A 15421-nucleotide genomic window follows, 5' to 3' on the forward strand; every position below is an offset into this window, starting at 1 on the left:
GACTGCTAGTGATACGAGGCCATTGGGATCCAGCACGGCGTTCCGTATTACCCTCCTGAACACACCGATCCCATATTCTGCTAACAGTAATTGAATCTCGACCAACGTGAGCAGCAATGTCGCGACATGATAAACTGCAATCGCGATAGGCTACAATCCGACCTTTCTCAAAGTCGGAAATGTGATGGTACGCATTTCTCCTCCTTACACGAGGCTTCACAACAACATTTCACCCGATAACACCGGTCAACTGCTGTTTGTGTATGAGAAATCGGTTGGAAACTTTCCCCATGTCAGTACGTTGTAGGTGTCGTCACCGGCGCCAACCATGTGTGAAGGCTCTGAAAAGCTAATCATTTGTATATCACAGCATCTTCTTCCCAACTGTTAAATTTCGTGTCTGTAGCACGTCATCTTCGTGTGTAGCAATTTTAATGGCCAGTAGTGTATATGTTTTACAGATTTTTTGTTGTTGATATCATGTAATGTAGCACACTTTCTACACAAATTAAAAGTATTTGGAACATTTTTGAACCTGCTTAGGGTTATTTAAAAAAATTACAAAGAAATTGATGCAATTTTTTTTACCAAAATGCTTCCTCAAATTGAGGTACCATTTAAGCCAATGTTATACATCTGAAGGAGACCAAATTTTTACCAGATATGCATCACATGAGGGATGAGGTACTAGACCTATTTAATTCCACTTAGTATGGATAGTACAAGGATAAAAAATATCATTTCTTACATTTTAATTTTTATAATTTATTTCCAAGCAGCCTATACCATCACATTGTTTATATTCCGCTACATCCTTTATCAAAGAAGATAAAATGTCAACATCAACAACAACAAATCCCCTATAAACAGCATCATTGTTAACAAGGGAAAGGCCTCAGACACGGCCAACCAATTGGGCTCAAATTTGGTAGGTTGCTTGTGTACAACCTAAAACGAAGGACTCTTAAGATATTTTGGGTCAACACCCCCACAATTTTGAGAAAATCACCCCTATAGGTTATGACGAACAATGGACTCAAAATTGGAGGGATCGATAGATAATTGCAAATAGAGCTTTTCACCGACAGCGCCGATAGCGCAACGGCCAAGGTAACTGGCTGGGCGTCAGAGAACCCGGGTTCGAATCTCGAAAAAACCCAGCGGATCTTGTTCTTTTCGTTTGTATTTTTCCGTATCTTAATTGATAGTGATAAGAGGGTTAATAAGGTAAAATCAATAAGGAATGATAATAATAAGGTAGGCAAACTAATTTCCCAAACGCCGTGAGTTAGTAAAGTATTAAACTTTTAAGCCTTGTCACATGAAAACAACTACGAGAAAGAGTGCTTCGAATTCCTCACGGGGGACCACAGATAGCCAACAGTGCGACGCTTGTTTACAGCAAGGCACGGGACAGAATGCACGTGGGGAGAGTTATGTTGTCCCGGTTGCCTCTCCGTCTTATCATAGTTGTGAATCTGGAAGAAGGTGTCCAGCACGAGGCTTATAGCAGCCAATCGGAAAGAGTTGTTTTCCGTCATTAGGCTGCCGTGATCCTTGCGGATACATGTAGTGATTTTTCCATCATTAATGTGCTGAATGAAATAAGTTTTGTGAATGAATACAGTGTTATTCCGTAAGTAACATATGATGAGTACTGTATGTAGTTTGTAGTAATTAGCTCGTCTGTTTATGCCATAGTAACTAGTTATGATTTGTTGTCATATCTTTCAGGGGCATAATCTGAATAATGGAGGATGTACACCCTTCGACTAGCGCTGTAATATATAGTTGGGAGCCTATCACAGACGACGGCAAGGGGAAGTTACTGTCGCTGTGTTTTGGTTTGTTAAAGTGTTGCAATACAGATGCATTATCAATGTACTACCGGAAGCAGTCAGGTCTGTTTCTCAGCGTTCCAGATTGATAGGAGCGGCTATCATTGAGAGATTCTTTTGGAGCTGACGAACAAAATGACTTTTCTTGATACGTAAGTACTGTACCATGAAGACAAAGCAGAAGGTGATTCAGTGGAAGATATCCCGACTAGTGAATCGCAAAATGGTCATAACACTTTGGAAATCTCCACATCACTGGGAATATGTGCTTCATCTGTTCCCAATGAGTATTACGAACCGGTTACTAAACGATTTAACTACAGCGCTATACCCCTTGAAGTAAAAGTTAAGGCGGTAGTGCTAGCCAGGAATAATCCAAATTGGAACTTACAAAAACAGCAAAAAGAATGGAGCAACAACAGCCCTGAAAAGGAAGAAGGACTTTCAATTGTGGGAAAGTGATATCGTTAAAGGAGGGACAAGATACGACAAATACCAGGCGATAAATAAGTGGACATACGACCGATTTGTCGAATCTCATTGTCATAACGAGAATGTAACAACGAGAATACTTCAAGAGTGGGCTGCAGGTGCATTTCTTCAGTATACGGCCAACGAGGATTTTGTGTTTGTTGCATCATTATCTTGGGCAAGAAATTTCAAATCGGAGTATAAAATTCGTCAACGGCACATCAATAAATACGTCTCTCATAAGGAGGTACAAAATATAGAAGATATACAGGAAATGGCGGCTCTTTTCAACATGCAAATGGTGTCATTTATGACCGGTTTTAATTGTGATTAGGTGATCAACACCGATCAAACACGATGCGAGTATCGTGTGAACATTCGACGCACGTTATCGCATAAGGGAGAAAAACGAACCCTTGTCGCAGTTGGTAGTAAAAACATACTAACACATTCGTACATGGCGCAATATGCCATTACAGCCTCTGGAAAAGTGTTGCCTAAGGTTTTCCTGTGTTTACAAGAAACGAATGTTACATTTGGTCCTCGGGTTATAGAAGAGGTCAATCGTTTAACTGACTCGTTGAAAAATGTTTACATTACCTGCTCCAAACTGACGAATGCGATTTACAGAACATTTCTTGGGAATGTTTTAAAACCATACGTTTCTGATAACAAGTTTTGCCTAGTATTGGATTCCTGGAGTGGACAAAGTAATACTACAATATATGACACAATGTTTATTGATGGCGAGGGTCAGCCGACGTGCACATTAAAAGTAATGCTGCCAAACTGCACACCTGTGTGATGTTTATTTCTACCGCCAGGTTAAAAACTATTTCCAGGCTTCAGAATTGCAGTGCGCTTCTGGAAACCCAGCAGGAATTGCAAACCGCACGGATGCAATAACTGTTTACAGCATAATTCATAACCTACTTTCAGCACCAATTTTTCAGGCAACGATATTGTATGCATGGTACGCATCAAAATTAATTCCCGAAAAAGACATATTTTAAATGTAAACCACGTTTGTTTTCCGCCGACTCTTCAGAAGGAACACTGCAGCTTTCAAAAGATTGCATTCATTAGATGTTCTCGGTGCCGTGAGTATATTTGTTTCAAAATTTTTATATGACAAATACTATCCATCTAGTTGTTCGACGAAAAGTGAGGACACGTAACAGTGACTGGAAGAGCCATTGTAAAGTTACCTGGAGTAACATTTTAGTTGTTTCCTACCCCAAGAGGTTTGAGAAATTTATTTGCCTACCTTATTATTAATATTCCTTATTGATTTACTTACCCTATTAACCCTCCTATTCCTGTCAATTGAGATATGGAAAAATAAAAACGAAAAGAATAGCATCCGCTAGGTTTCTTCGAGATTCAAAACCGAGTTCTCCCATTCCCAGCCAGTTACCTTAGCTGTTGCGCTATTGGTGCTGTCAGCAAAATGCTTTTACCATGTGGGTACAGAAGCGACAGTTGTAAAAGTTTCTTTCCTCGATTTCTGGAATAGTATGCATTTTTGGATCCCATACCTGATGATGATAAATGCTCTATTTACAATTATCTATCGATCCCGCCAATTTTGAGTCGATGGCTCTTCATAACTTTTAGGGGTGATTTTTTCAAAATTGCAGGGGTGTTGACCCAAAATATCTTAAGAGTCCTTCGTTTTAGGTTGTACACAAGCGATCTGCCAAATTTGAGCCAAATTGGTTGGCCGTGTCTGAGGCCTTCCCTAGGTTACTTTCAACAGTGTGGTTTGCTTTGTTTGTGTACTGGTTAGCACAGAATTTCCTTTTATTGAATATCTTTATGTGTGGCATAGTTCATATTTATTGCACATGAAAGGATATGTACTTCCACAAATATACAAGTACAGCAAACATTCAGTAACACATGAACAAACAGCCTCAGCGTAACAAAAGTAAATGCTAGCAAAGATACCCATTTAAAGACACTAGAAACCTGCACTGTTGTCAACATATACAACGTATCATACATGTAATCACTGGAAATCTAAAGTCCAGTTTTTTCTGAAATAATACTGGTTTCTGTAACAGAAATAAAGGGGGCATGGTGGCATAAATGACCGTAACTTCAAAGTTTGGTATATAAAGGTCATTTCTCACTTGAAACCCTATGATGTATATATCAATATAATCAGGAAAGACTATAGAATTTAATAAAGTCATTAAAAAAATCGATTTTTTTTCACGATTTACAAGTATCCCATATCCTTAAATGCTATGTTGGTATCCTCTATGAAGGATGTTTGGACTACCTGAATATGTAGATGGAACCATTTTGTGAATTTTCTTGTTTTAAGTGGCTGGATTTTTCAGATATATCGTGGACATATGTGGAAGAATCAATCAAATTTTTGTTGAACAAAAACATTTAAACTGATGACAAAAAAGGTTTCAACCAGTTTTCAAGTTTAAAAAATTCACTGCCACCTATGATGGAAAATCATAACCAGCCCACAAAAAATGGTTCAAGTACGTTTAGTCGTGTAGTATCGAGGAACAGTTTAGTGAGTTAATTAAAATTGCACAGTTCTTCACATTGCTAGCTCATAATTCTTGTGCTGAGAGGTTGTTCTCCATAATACGGACACAGTGGACAAAGGAGAAAAACAGACTGTAAAAGGCATTGCAAAGGTGAAATTTGGACTGCAATAACTTTTTTAAAATGCGTGTGTCAAGAAAGGAACTTTTTCAAAAGATTTAGTCAAATGCGAAATACTTGAGTTCCTAAGTGTTGTAGGTATTTGACATATGTGTAATGTTTTTAATTTTTGTTCCTTATGTAATAGATCTAAGTAATAGAAAGCATCCTCTTTTTCTCATCCTAAAATACGGAAACTGACCCCTTTTTTAGCATTCTGAAATCTGGTAATCCTATTAATAACAGTTTACCTGTAAACTTGGCACCAACTCTCCGTGGCCTCTCCATACAGTCCTTTTTCTTATGTGTCATTGCACCACAGTTTTCACATGCTCCCTTCCTGTATTTTATTGCAGCATTAGTCTGGAATGATTAGGGATTTTACACATGAAATATATTTCACATTTTGCTACAATTAAGTACAAGGATAAAAAAAGCCTTACAAATTTAGCAATTCTGCTGTTCTAGTCGATATTTTTTACAGTAGTTTTGAAATACTGGATGTTCACACAAAACCTCTCCGCTCCCCCCCCCCCCCCCCCCCCAAAAAAAAAAAAAAACCACACAAACCTGTGACACACAGATATTTATGGTTTGCAGCATCACTTGAAGCAACTCAAAAAGTTTTATGTGGTTTATTTGTAAAATATTCCTTTTGTTTTGTTTTGGGTACAACTTTATCACAAGAAATGACTACACCTCAAGATAGTGTGGTATGGTATGCAGAAATGAAATCATGTGATGCTGCCCAAAAAATATTCTGAAGTGATCTTCAAAGCAAGCCACCAGATGTTAAGACGATTAAGGCTTGTTATGGCAAGTTCTTAGCTACCACGAATCTAAACAGTCAGTCAGGTTCCTGTTGAAAATTCACATGATGGAAAGAAACAAGAGATTGGAGGGTCCTTCCAAAGACACCCAGCGAAGTCAGTTCACCAAGCATATGAGAGCTAAATATTCCTTGCGCAAAGTTCACAAGGAACTGCATAAAAAAACTTTGCATGCATGCTTACAATGTCCAAACTGGGTAACTTTACATGATTCTGTAAACTGCAAGTATCCGTCTCTCTCTCTCTCTCTCTCTCTCTCTCTCTCTCTCTCTCTCTCTCTCTCTCTCTCTCTCCTCTCCTCCCCCCCTTTTTTCCTGTCACTGTAATAGAACAAACCATACTGCAAACAATGCAGTTTCGTGAGATCTTTAATGCACTCACCACAGAAACAAATGTATTTGAAATATGCAAGTACAAACATGATATCCACCAAATATGCCATGTTAGCTTCCTAAAGACATGAAATTAAAATGGCAGCTGCTTGATTGCTGCCATCAGTCAGTGACAGTGAGCACAGCAACAACAATGTGTGCGTATATATACAGTATAAGGATAAGCAGTGCTATGCATTCACAAATAATTTTGGTTCTCATCAATATTGGCCGCTTTTTTCTCTTTCAGGGATGTGGTTCCAGTCTAAGTTGCTGCAAATGATGCAATGACATTTCTATTCTTATTTGTGAGGAATATTTGGTTTTCTTCCCCTTTTTTCTCCCATATCGTGATTTCCAAAGGTATGGTTAGGTTTTGACATCTTAGTACAGTTTAAATTGCTGGGAGTTTAGCAGTTACATTTGCATTCCTCGCAGTCTTTTTGTCAAATTGGTTGCGATTTCAGATTGTGTGGTTGGGCTCAGAAACAAGAGGACAGCTTGAATTGCTGGAAAAACCTGGTTACACATAATATGTGATCTAATCAGCCGATTACAACACCACTTTTTTGTTGCACATCTACAAGTTAGTGTACGTAATGATTGGAGTTCCAGTATCAAAACACTGTTAAAAAAAACTGCTCAGAATGACTTCAAATTTGAATGTAAAATTCCTGGAGAAGGGAGAAACATTATGGAAAAGTGTAACAAAAATATAATCGCTAGATGGTGCAGCAAGCAGTAGAACATACAAAATAAATGATGCAGGATACATGGCTGTTCCTCAGTTCACGACCGAGACACTGTGAATGACTGTGTCAATGCAGTATCATGAGCTGCTGATAAATCTCTTGTACAAGAATGATGACTGTGGCCAGTTCTCTGCAGAAGTACAGAGTACTCAAGGGTATGAGAAAAGGCACTCCTCTGTTATCTGGCAAAGGTGTGGAGCAAATGACTATGAAATTTTGAAAGACAAGTTCAACAGTATTATGAAAAGGACAGATTGCTGCTCACCATAAGATGACATGTTGAGTTGTAGACAGGCACAACTAAAAGACTGTTACACTAAGCTTTCGACCATAGCCATCTTCAGGAAAGATCTCTCTCTCTCTCTCTCTCTCTCTCTCTCTCTCTCTCTCTCACACACACACACACACACACACACACACACACACACACACACACACACACACACACAGAGGCACACAGATCATTATGGCTGCAGCGTCTGGGGACAGCAGTCGTGTATGCACGAGTTGCGCCTGCTTGTATGAATCTCTCTCTCTCTCTCTCTCTCTCATGCACTGTTCTACTTTTCTGAAGGAGGATTTGGTCAAAAGCTCAGTGTACAACTGTCTCTTTGGTGTACCTGTCTTTAACTCAATGTGTCATTTCTAATGTGAGTAACAATGTACCTTACTTATAATAGTGCCAGTATTCCAACCTAGACTTTCCATTGTTTGAAAAGGCAGATTTTGAAGTGGAATGTGGCAGTGGGAGAAAACAATTCATTTGGTGTCAGTGGAAGATATGGCCACAGCATCTGTGGGGTTGGAGGGCAAGGGGTTAGAGCAGTGGTGATCTAACATACAGTGCATGATAAACTGCTCGAACTTTGGACTTGTCTGAGCACAGTGCATAAAATTCTACTTAACATCCTGCACTGCTATCCACACAAAATTACCCATATTCAGGAGTTCCTTAATGCCGAACTTCCAGTAAGACAAACATTTGTTCAAGAATTTCTGCTTGGATGGAAGTGGACAATGTACGATCATAGGACATTCTATGGACAGAAGCAGCCTACTTCCGTCTCCAATCACATGCCAATACACAGGACTGTAGACCATGGTAATGAAAAATTCCTTTGGACATCAACTGGGATGGCTTCATTCTGCAAAGGTAACAGCGTGGTGCCAGTCGACAGTACCATTTATTGTAGGGCCATATTTTTTCAAGGTTATGGGCCCTGTTCTTGTACCATCACTGGTACATGCTTTGAAAGTCTAAGTACACCAACATCAGCCAACCCTTCTACAGTGTGGATATGTGGGTAGGATCATTTGTATGCAAGACGGCATTTTGGAAACACTAGAATTATCAGCCATCATATCCCTACAAGCTGGCTGTCCAGATCACCTGATCTTAATCTGTCTGACTTCTGGATGTGGGCACACATTACACAACACTTTCTGAACATGACCCTTGAGACACTCCGATCTGTTGTGGAACATGCTACTTACCCCAATTTCAACTTGTGGCAAAGAACTGTAGACATCACATTGAACATTTCTTGCACCTGTCTCGTGACAAAAGCCAATTTCATTGTTTTTATGAGGTTCTTTGTCTCAGGATGATTAAAACCCGATTTTTTTCCATTTGATGTGGTGCGACCTTAGTGTGGTCAATTGGCTTACCTAACAGTACCACAACTGTTGAAAGCGATTGCACAGTATGCTTAGTTTAACATGCAATCTGCATCATTGCCATCGTATTACAATTCAACTATTGCTTGTAGTCACACCCATTTACATTATGACTCTTACAGCACCAGGCAGTGAGAAAGATTTTTTTTTTTTCCTTCTTTGACATTTTGTTCACATTTGATGTCATTATGAGCAGTGCTTCTTTGTTTACAGTATTTTCAACTTTAAGTATAATCACACTGTACATACAGAATACGAATAAGCAAATTATGTCTTTGCAAATAATTTAGGTGGTGACAAATATTGGATTTGAGGAGCACAATGTACTGCCAGAAGTAATTGACTTTGTCAAGAATGCCATGCATCATGTAACATTTTACTGAATGAGGACTCTTCCCTTTGCTGCCGCATACAGAAGACAGAAGTGTAATCACATTGTCAGGTCCACTGAATATTCAAGTAGAGTCCACGCATCGGTACTTGATTCAGTGATTTGCAAATGACAGTCTGAATAGTCTCCAACTTCTGTGCCATGCGGGTCTCTATGTTTTGGCTGAAGATGGAGAGACTTGTCACAAATTTTGGCACATTTAAGAGTATGATGACTGACTGGTCTTCCTTCTGTCATGAAGGGTGTATCAAGGGGGGCGATAAACAATTCCGAGCACTTACGAGATTAGAAACTGTTGAAACAGATAAGGCAAAATTTGGGGAAAAGCAAACACAGCAAAGCCCAAGAGTAAAAAATCTGCCTTGAGCCAGATGAATTTTGGACTTAGGAAGTCTTGGTACAAATAATCAAAGGGGATTAGTACTGTTCGCAACTGCTTCACTTCAAAACAATGAAGGCTTTTGGCACCTTAGAGTGAATCATATTCTGAACTTTGTACATTTGAAAGACCATTCTGTTCACACACACACACACACACACGATGGGATGTTGGAGGTGCCATCACATGATACAGCAGAAAGACCAAACATTCTGTCTGGTAACAAACAGAGTACATGTTCCATAAACTTTACCTCTCCAGCAGAACTGTTACCCAGTAATTCTTTTGAAGAATGCTGCAAAGCAACTACCAGCAACCACAATTTCATGCCTTTTGAGGATACCGTTGCTTTCACTTTCCTCACATTAAAGGTATGTGATGATATCTCTCTGTGTGTTACTGTACACACTGTTCATTTCTTTGCATCTACTCTATTCTTGTCTAATGCTTAATGCTTTTTCATCATTTGTGTGTTTGTAGACTAAAAATGTGATGTGATTGGCTGATTACATGATGTGTCCTGTGTTCTGATTTTATTAGACAAACACATCTTGCAACTTAATTTTGCGGTTTCCAAAGCTATGCCATATTTAGTAGATTTCATATTTATACTTCAAAAATATTCAGTTTTAAAGATACAGCACATTAAAGAGCCTTCCAAACCAGTCCCCTTTTGTACAGTTTGTTGTGCTATGGTCACAAGAAGTCGTGATATGGTACATAAAATTGTCTTAATTAAAGTAAGTTGTAAAATGCACTATTTTCCTATATTTTCAGAAAACATTTCACCATTTTATTTTGAAAATATTTTCTTCTTTAACAAACTGGGAATTCTGACTTACATTCATTTGTAATGTAAATACTTCATGCACAGTTCACAACTAGATGATAGTGTCAAGTTTGGTTCTATGAATATTAAAGAGAAAAACAAAATCAAATTCTTTAATCAAGACACAAGAAAAAGAAACTGACAACACCTCAACGGTCAAGACAAGAAGCTCACCGAGTATTTGCAAGGTGCAACTTATAACTAACTCTAGCATCATGAAACAAGAAAATGTTTAGAAATATACCAATGATAGGGCTACTGTTTACTGCAGGTGCCTATGGCAACACAGACACGAAATATTTTACAGTAATTAAACAATGACAGTAACAAAAAATGCTATTGGTAAAGTGAAAAAATTTTTAAGCCACTCACAGAAACACCTCTCTTGTACCACTCATCAACACGGGCAAACTGCTTCTCCCTCTCTGGCTGAGGCCGTTGATGTTTTAGTGTAGGTCCTTTTGAACCAAAATACCATGGTGCTTGTGATATGTATTGAGGAATGTGAGGATTGATATCTTTTCCTTCTTCATCAACTGCTGCTGGTGCTGTTCCTGCCTATTGAGAAACTACTTATTAATATATGCAAATAACAAAAACATCTTTTCATTATTTTTATAAAAATGTCAGCAACTAGCTGACACACTAACTTTAAATAGTAACAGGGTCAAATATTTAATACCAAATCTTGTTCATCAACATTTTCTCCTCAAACTTATTACTGTTAACTTACCTTTCTTGCTTCTTCAAGCTCTTTTGCTTTCCTCCAATCTTCACGAGATTTCTTCTTAGGTTCATCATCCCCTGAACTTTTATTTCTAATTATTTCAGAAACTGGCACATTTTGTGTGGCTGCCATTCCGTTTTACTATACAGATCTGGAAGTTAAATGAAAATGTATTAATATAGACAGGGGAACAATAGATACCATTCTGAAGCTACAGTTTCAGATGTCTGGGGCATGTTGCAGGACACAATTACCTGTGTTGTTATAGTTTTTAAAAATCTCAATGTATATATATAAACAAGCTAAAAGATCTTTGAGTTTGCTATCCATACACTCCTACTGCAGCTGTCTATGAAAGGATGCAACTTTCCTTTCTCCGTCCCTGTGCCTCTTGAAGGTTACAATATGATATTGTCTGGTGACAGATGGATCTTTAGGACAGCTCTAAGTCATTGTTAGTTCAGAAGGTAGTTGACCCCCTCTTGAATTTTTTGTTGTGTATGTATAAGTAAATAACATACATCAAATTACTCAAAGCCTTGTTCATTATTTAATCTTCATCTTCTGAATTTACCTTGCAAACCATTTTTACGACAAAAAGTGGGTTAAATATGGTGCAAATGTAAACATCAAGCTATGTTACAGGTCAATCTCTTACCACATCATTTATTTGACATTCACATTTGTTAGCTTCGTCAACTCACTACCAAATTATCACATTTCAACACAACTTGGATCTTGGGCTATGCTACAGTGCAGTCTTTCACTACAACCTTTATATTATTGCATGGGGGCGGGGTGTCCTATATCACACACTAGTCAAACACTGTAATACTGCATTGAATTTCAAGTGCAGTTGTTAAGAATTTATCACTCCAAATGCTACATATAAAATCTGTGTGTGTCAGTAATATCAGAAGCATATGGGTAGTATGGATTAGATAGTAAGGAAAATATAGATCAGTACCATTAAGATGTGGGATAAAAGTTTCTGCCAACTTATTAACCTACAGCCAACTATTCAAATACTATTGATACACTGAAGTGTACATTCAAAACAAATGGCATGTCATTGTACATGCTGAAGATGGCTCATTTCTGTAATTTTAGACATCATCCAGTAAATTAATTCATAATATTGTCAAACATTTTGCTGTAACATGGATGCCTGTGTTACGCCGTCACGACTATGTCAAGCTCTCACTTCTTAAGTGTCAACATAGATTTCAGTGAACTCTTACTGCTTTGCGACAATTATGAAGGCAGAGGGTAAACAAAAAACCAACCCTCAGGTATACCTTAACTAATTCCATTCCCAGCTAAGCTTAGAAGTGCATACCTAGGATTGCCACTTGAGAGAGGCAAAATGGTACACTTATTTCTTCAATGGGGAAAAACAAATAATATTACACACTGTAACGAATTAAGGATGGGTCCACCTTCTAGCAAGTACACAAATTATTGTTTTGTTTTACAAGCCAAACATGTTTCACCACAGTTGAGGCATCCTCAGTGCATCTTTTTTTTATTATTTTCCTTTTATCTGACACTGTGTGTGTGAAATAAAAAGAAAACAATAATAAAACACTGAGGATGCTACAACTGTGGTTTTGGCGATAAAACAATTATTTGTGTAATCGCAAAGGTGGACTCATTCCTAATTCATTATCATTCTTCTGCCAGCACGGGAACTGAGCTCAAAACTCCAATTTGATGATATTATACACTCCAGGAATGAAAAAAAGTTGGCTAAAATTCTATATGAAGTACCGGATAACATTGCACAATGATTAATTTTAGGTAATTTTCTAATTGTTTCTAACACAAAATGTCGTCACAATGCAGCTTTGTAATTTATTTAACACAATTATAAGTTAATTACCGATTCACTACTCTGCTGTAGTCGAAGACATCAAATTAGTTAATGATGCTTTTAGTGAAATGATTGCACAAAGATTAATGGCCTCTTCAGTTCATTTGAAGCAAACAACAATTTGGTGAAATATATTCTTAATTAGAATACTGCGCAATCAAATTTACATCTTACCTCTAGTAAATTACAGCGGTCAATGGTTGTTTGAAAGGACCTGGGTAAACTAGGGCAATGTCTTCTAAAAATCTGTCGAATTTTTCTCCTGTGCTCAGGTACTCAATAGGGTGGAAGTACAAATATTGAAACAATAACAGGTCTTGGCTTTTAATCTCCAGACTTTCAGTTTCAACAAAGCGATTCGTTTTCCGGAACATGCATCGTTTTTGGTTCGTTTCTCTATCGGGATTAATAGATTCGAAGAATTTTATCGGATGATCCGAAAATGAGTTCTGAAAATGCTCGCTGTTCAGTCTGTTGAAAGATTCCCACGCATCGGTTATCACGGATGATCCTGCCCTAACAAACTTTTTAATCAGTTGAACTACAATGTCTTCATCCGTATCATGAAGCTCAATCAAAAAGCATTCCTCTGTTGTCTTGTCGTAACCTTCTAGAAAACAAACTCTCTTCACTTGGGCTGGAAAAACCCTATCTACCTGAAACTCACTTATTACAACGACGTGGTCTGGCCCTCCTACAGGTTTTGTGCGATTACTGACAATAACGAAACACACTTCCCTACAGAACTGATAGTAGTCCATAACCGTGGTCTTGCTCAATTTGAGATTTTCTGATGCTTCTCCAATGCTATCTCCACGAATCCAGAAATAAATGAGCATAAAATTTTGTCGCAATGTTAGATGAGAACCAAAAAACCAAGTGTTTTTGGTAACTGACCACTTCTTACGACATCTTCGTCTGGAACATCGTAAGGAAAATGGCACCTTCAAACCATCATTCGATTTCTTGTACCACCCCACATTTCCTATGTTACATGCTGGGCAGAGAGTTTTCTTTCCTGGTAATAACTTTCGCTGTACAGCAAACTCTATCGCTGCACTCTCATTCTCCACGGCAATATCCAGTTCTTCTAGTTGCATTACACCACACACTATGTACTATGTACCACCATCGATTAACACTCCACCACAACTGAGAGTGACATTCCCAGCACCATAACAAGTTTATGACAACACAACATATTGGCGCCCCCAGTCATAAAGGTTACTGATAATTACCTTATAGTTAGTTCTGAGAAAAATTATACCACATTTACGTCATAGTGGCAAATTAAAGCCAAATGACATAAACAATTTCATTTTCTTTAATATTTTACGTGAAAACAAAAGCATTTCAAAAGCGAAGACTACACTCTGGGCTAGAACAAACAAGCAGCTACAAACAAATATGTACATTGTGATCTCTTTGACACTGAATGTTCGAAACGTAGGAAAATAAAATCGATGGCGACAACAAGATCTATCAGTCATATGAGCGAAATGAAAAATTAAACATAGAATATTGATACGGAAGAAGCAATCAGATAAATACATGCCAAATTATTATATATTAATTCAGCACATTGTTTAAAAAATTTCGTAGTCAAAAAGTTCCTCAACCGCGGATGTAAAACCGCCTCAACACGCAAAGTCCATCTGCGCAATAAGTCTGCGCATGTAACATCTGCACGGACAGATCGCTATCTGTGAAGAGGAGATTTGCGCAGATATGAGATGCCCGCGAACCTGGTACTTGGAGACTCAAACGAAATTTCTGAAATCTGTGGGTCACAAATGACACCTGCGCAGACATCGCCGCAACTCTGGCGCTCGAAACGTGTTTCAGTCAGCTGTTTGTTCAGTCTACTCTAGTGTTTGTCGTCTGCGTGTGCCTATTGAATTTTAAAATGGCAGGTACACGTCACTGCTCTAGAGAGTTCGTAGCTGAATTTATCGACTGGGGGAAAGGAATCAAAGAGGAACCCATGTGAAGAATTTTGCACAGACCATAATTAATCATAGCAAACACTTGATTTAAGAATCATTAAAGAAGGTTGCATACGTGAAAGAGACCTGGAGACATCAGAGAGTTTCAGATTGATTTATAATGGTAAAACAGAGATTTCGGAACCAGATTTTTAAATTGTAAGACATTTCCAAGGACAGATGTGGACTCTGACCACAATTTATTGGTTATGAAGTGTGGATTAAAACTAAAGAAACTGAAAAAGGTAGGGATTTAAAGAGATGAGACCTGGATAAAGTGAAAAAACCAGAGATTGTAGACAGTTTCAGAGGGAGCGTAAGGAAACAATTGACACGACAGGGGAAAGTAATAAAGTAGAAGAAGAATGGGTACCTTTAAGAGATGATTTAGTGAAGTCAGAAGATCAAGTAGGTAAAAAGAAGAGGGTAGTAAAAACCCTTGAGTAATACAAGAAATATTGAATTTAATTGATGAAAAGAGAAAATATAAAAATAATGTAAACGAAGCAGGCGAAAGGGAATACAGAGATCTGAAAAATGAGACCGACAGGAACGACTAGAGAACAAATGTAAGGATGTAGAAGCATATATCACTAGGGGAAAGACAGATGCCGCATGCAGGAAA

The 15421-nt window shown here is 38.1% G+C and overlaps 1 protein-coding gene across 3 annotated transcripts in view; it reads right to left on the reverse strand.

Annotated features, from left to right (window-relative positions):
- Positions 1 to 14187, reverse strand: part of LOC124800765 (pre-mRNA-splicing factor Slu7) — a 68038-nt gene extending 53851 nt beyond the window's left edge. Inside the window, exons 1-4 of one of the 3 annotated variants that reach the window (XM_047263021.1) lie at positions 14050 to 14187; positions 10945 to 11089; positions 10584 to 10769; positions 5234 to 5345 (exon numbers count right to left, since the gene is read on the reverse strand). In XM_047263021.1, coding sequence (XP_047118977.1) covers positions 5234 to 5345; positions 10584 to 10769; positions 10945 to 11070 — 424 coding nt within the window. In that variant the 5' untranslated portion in view covers positions 11071 to 11089; positions 14050 to 14187. Of the gene's footprint in view, positions 1 to 5233; positions 5346 to 10583; positions 10770 to 10944; positions 11090 to 12985; positions 13977 to 14049 lie in introns of those variants that run through there. The other 2 variants (XM_047263023.1, XM_047263022.1) reach the window with 2 other exon arrangements.
- Positions 14188 to 15421: the final 1234 nt, after the last annotated feature.

Source organism: Schistocerca piceifrons, chromosome 1 (genome assembly GCF_021461385.2).
Source record: "Schistocerca piceifrons isolate TAMUIC-IGC-003096 chromosome 1, iqSchPice1.1, whole genome shotgun sequence".
Classification (NCBI taxonomy): Eukaryota; Metazoa; Arthropoda; class Insecta; order Orthoptera; family Acrididae; genus Schistocerca; species Schistocerca piceifrons.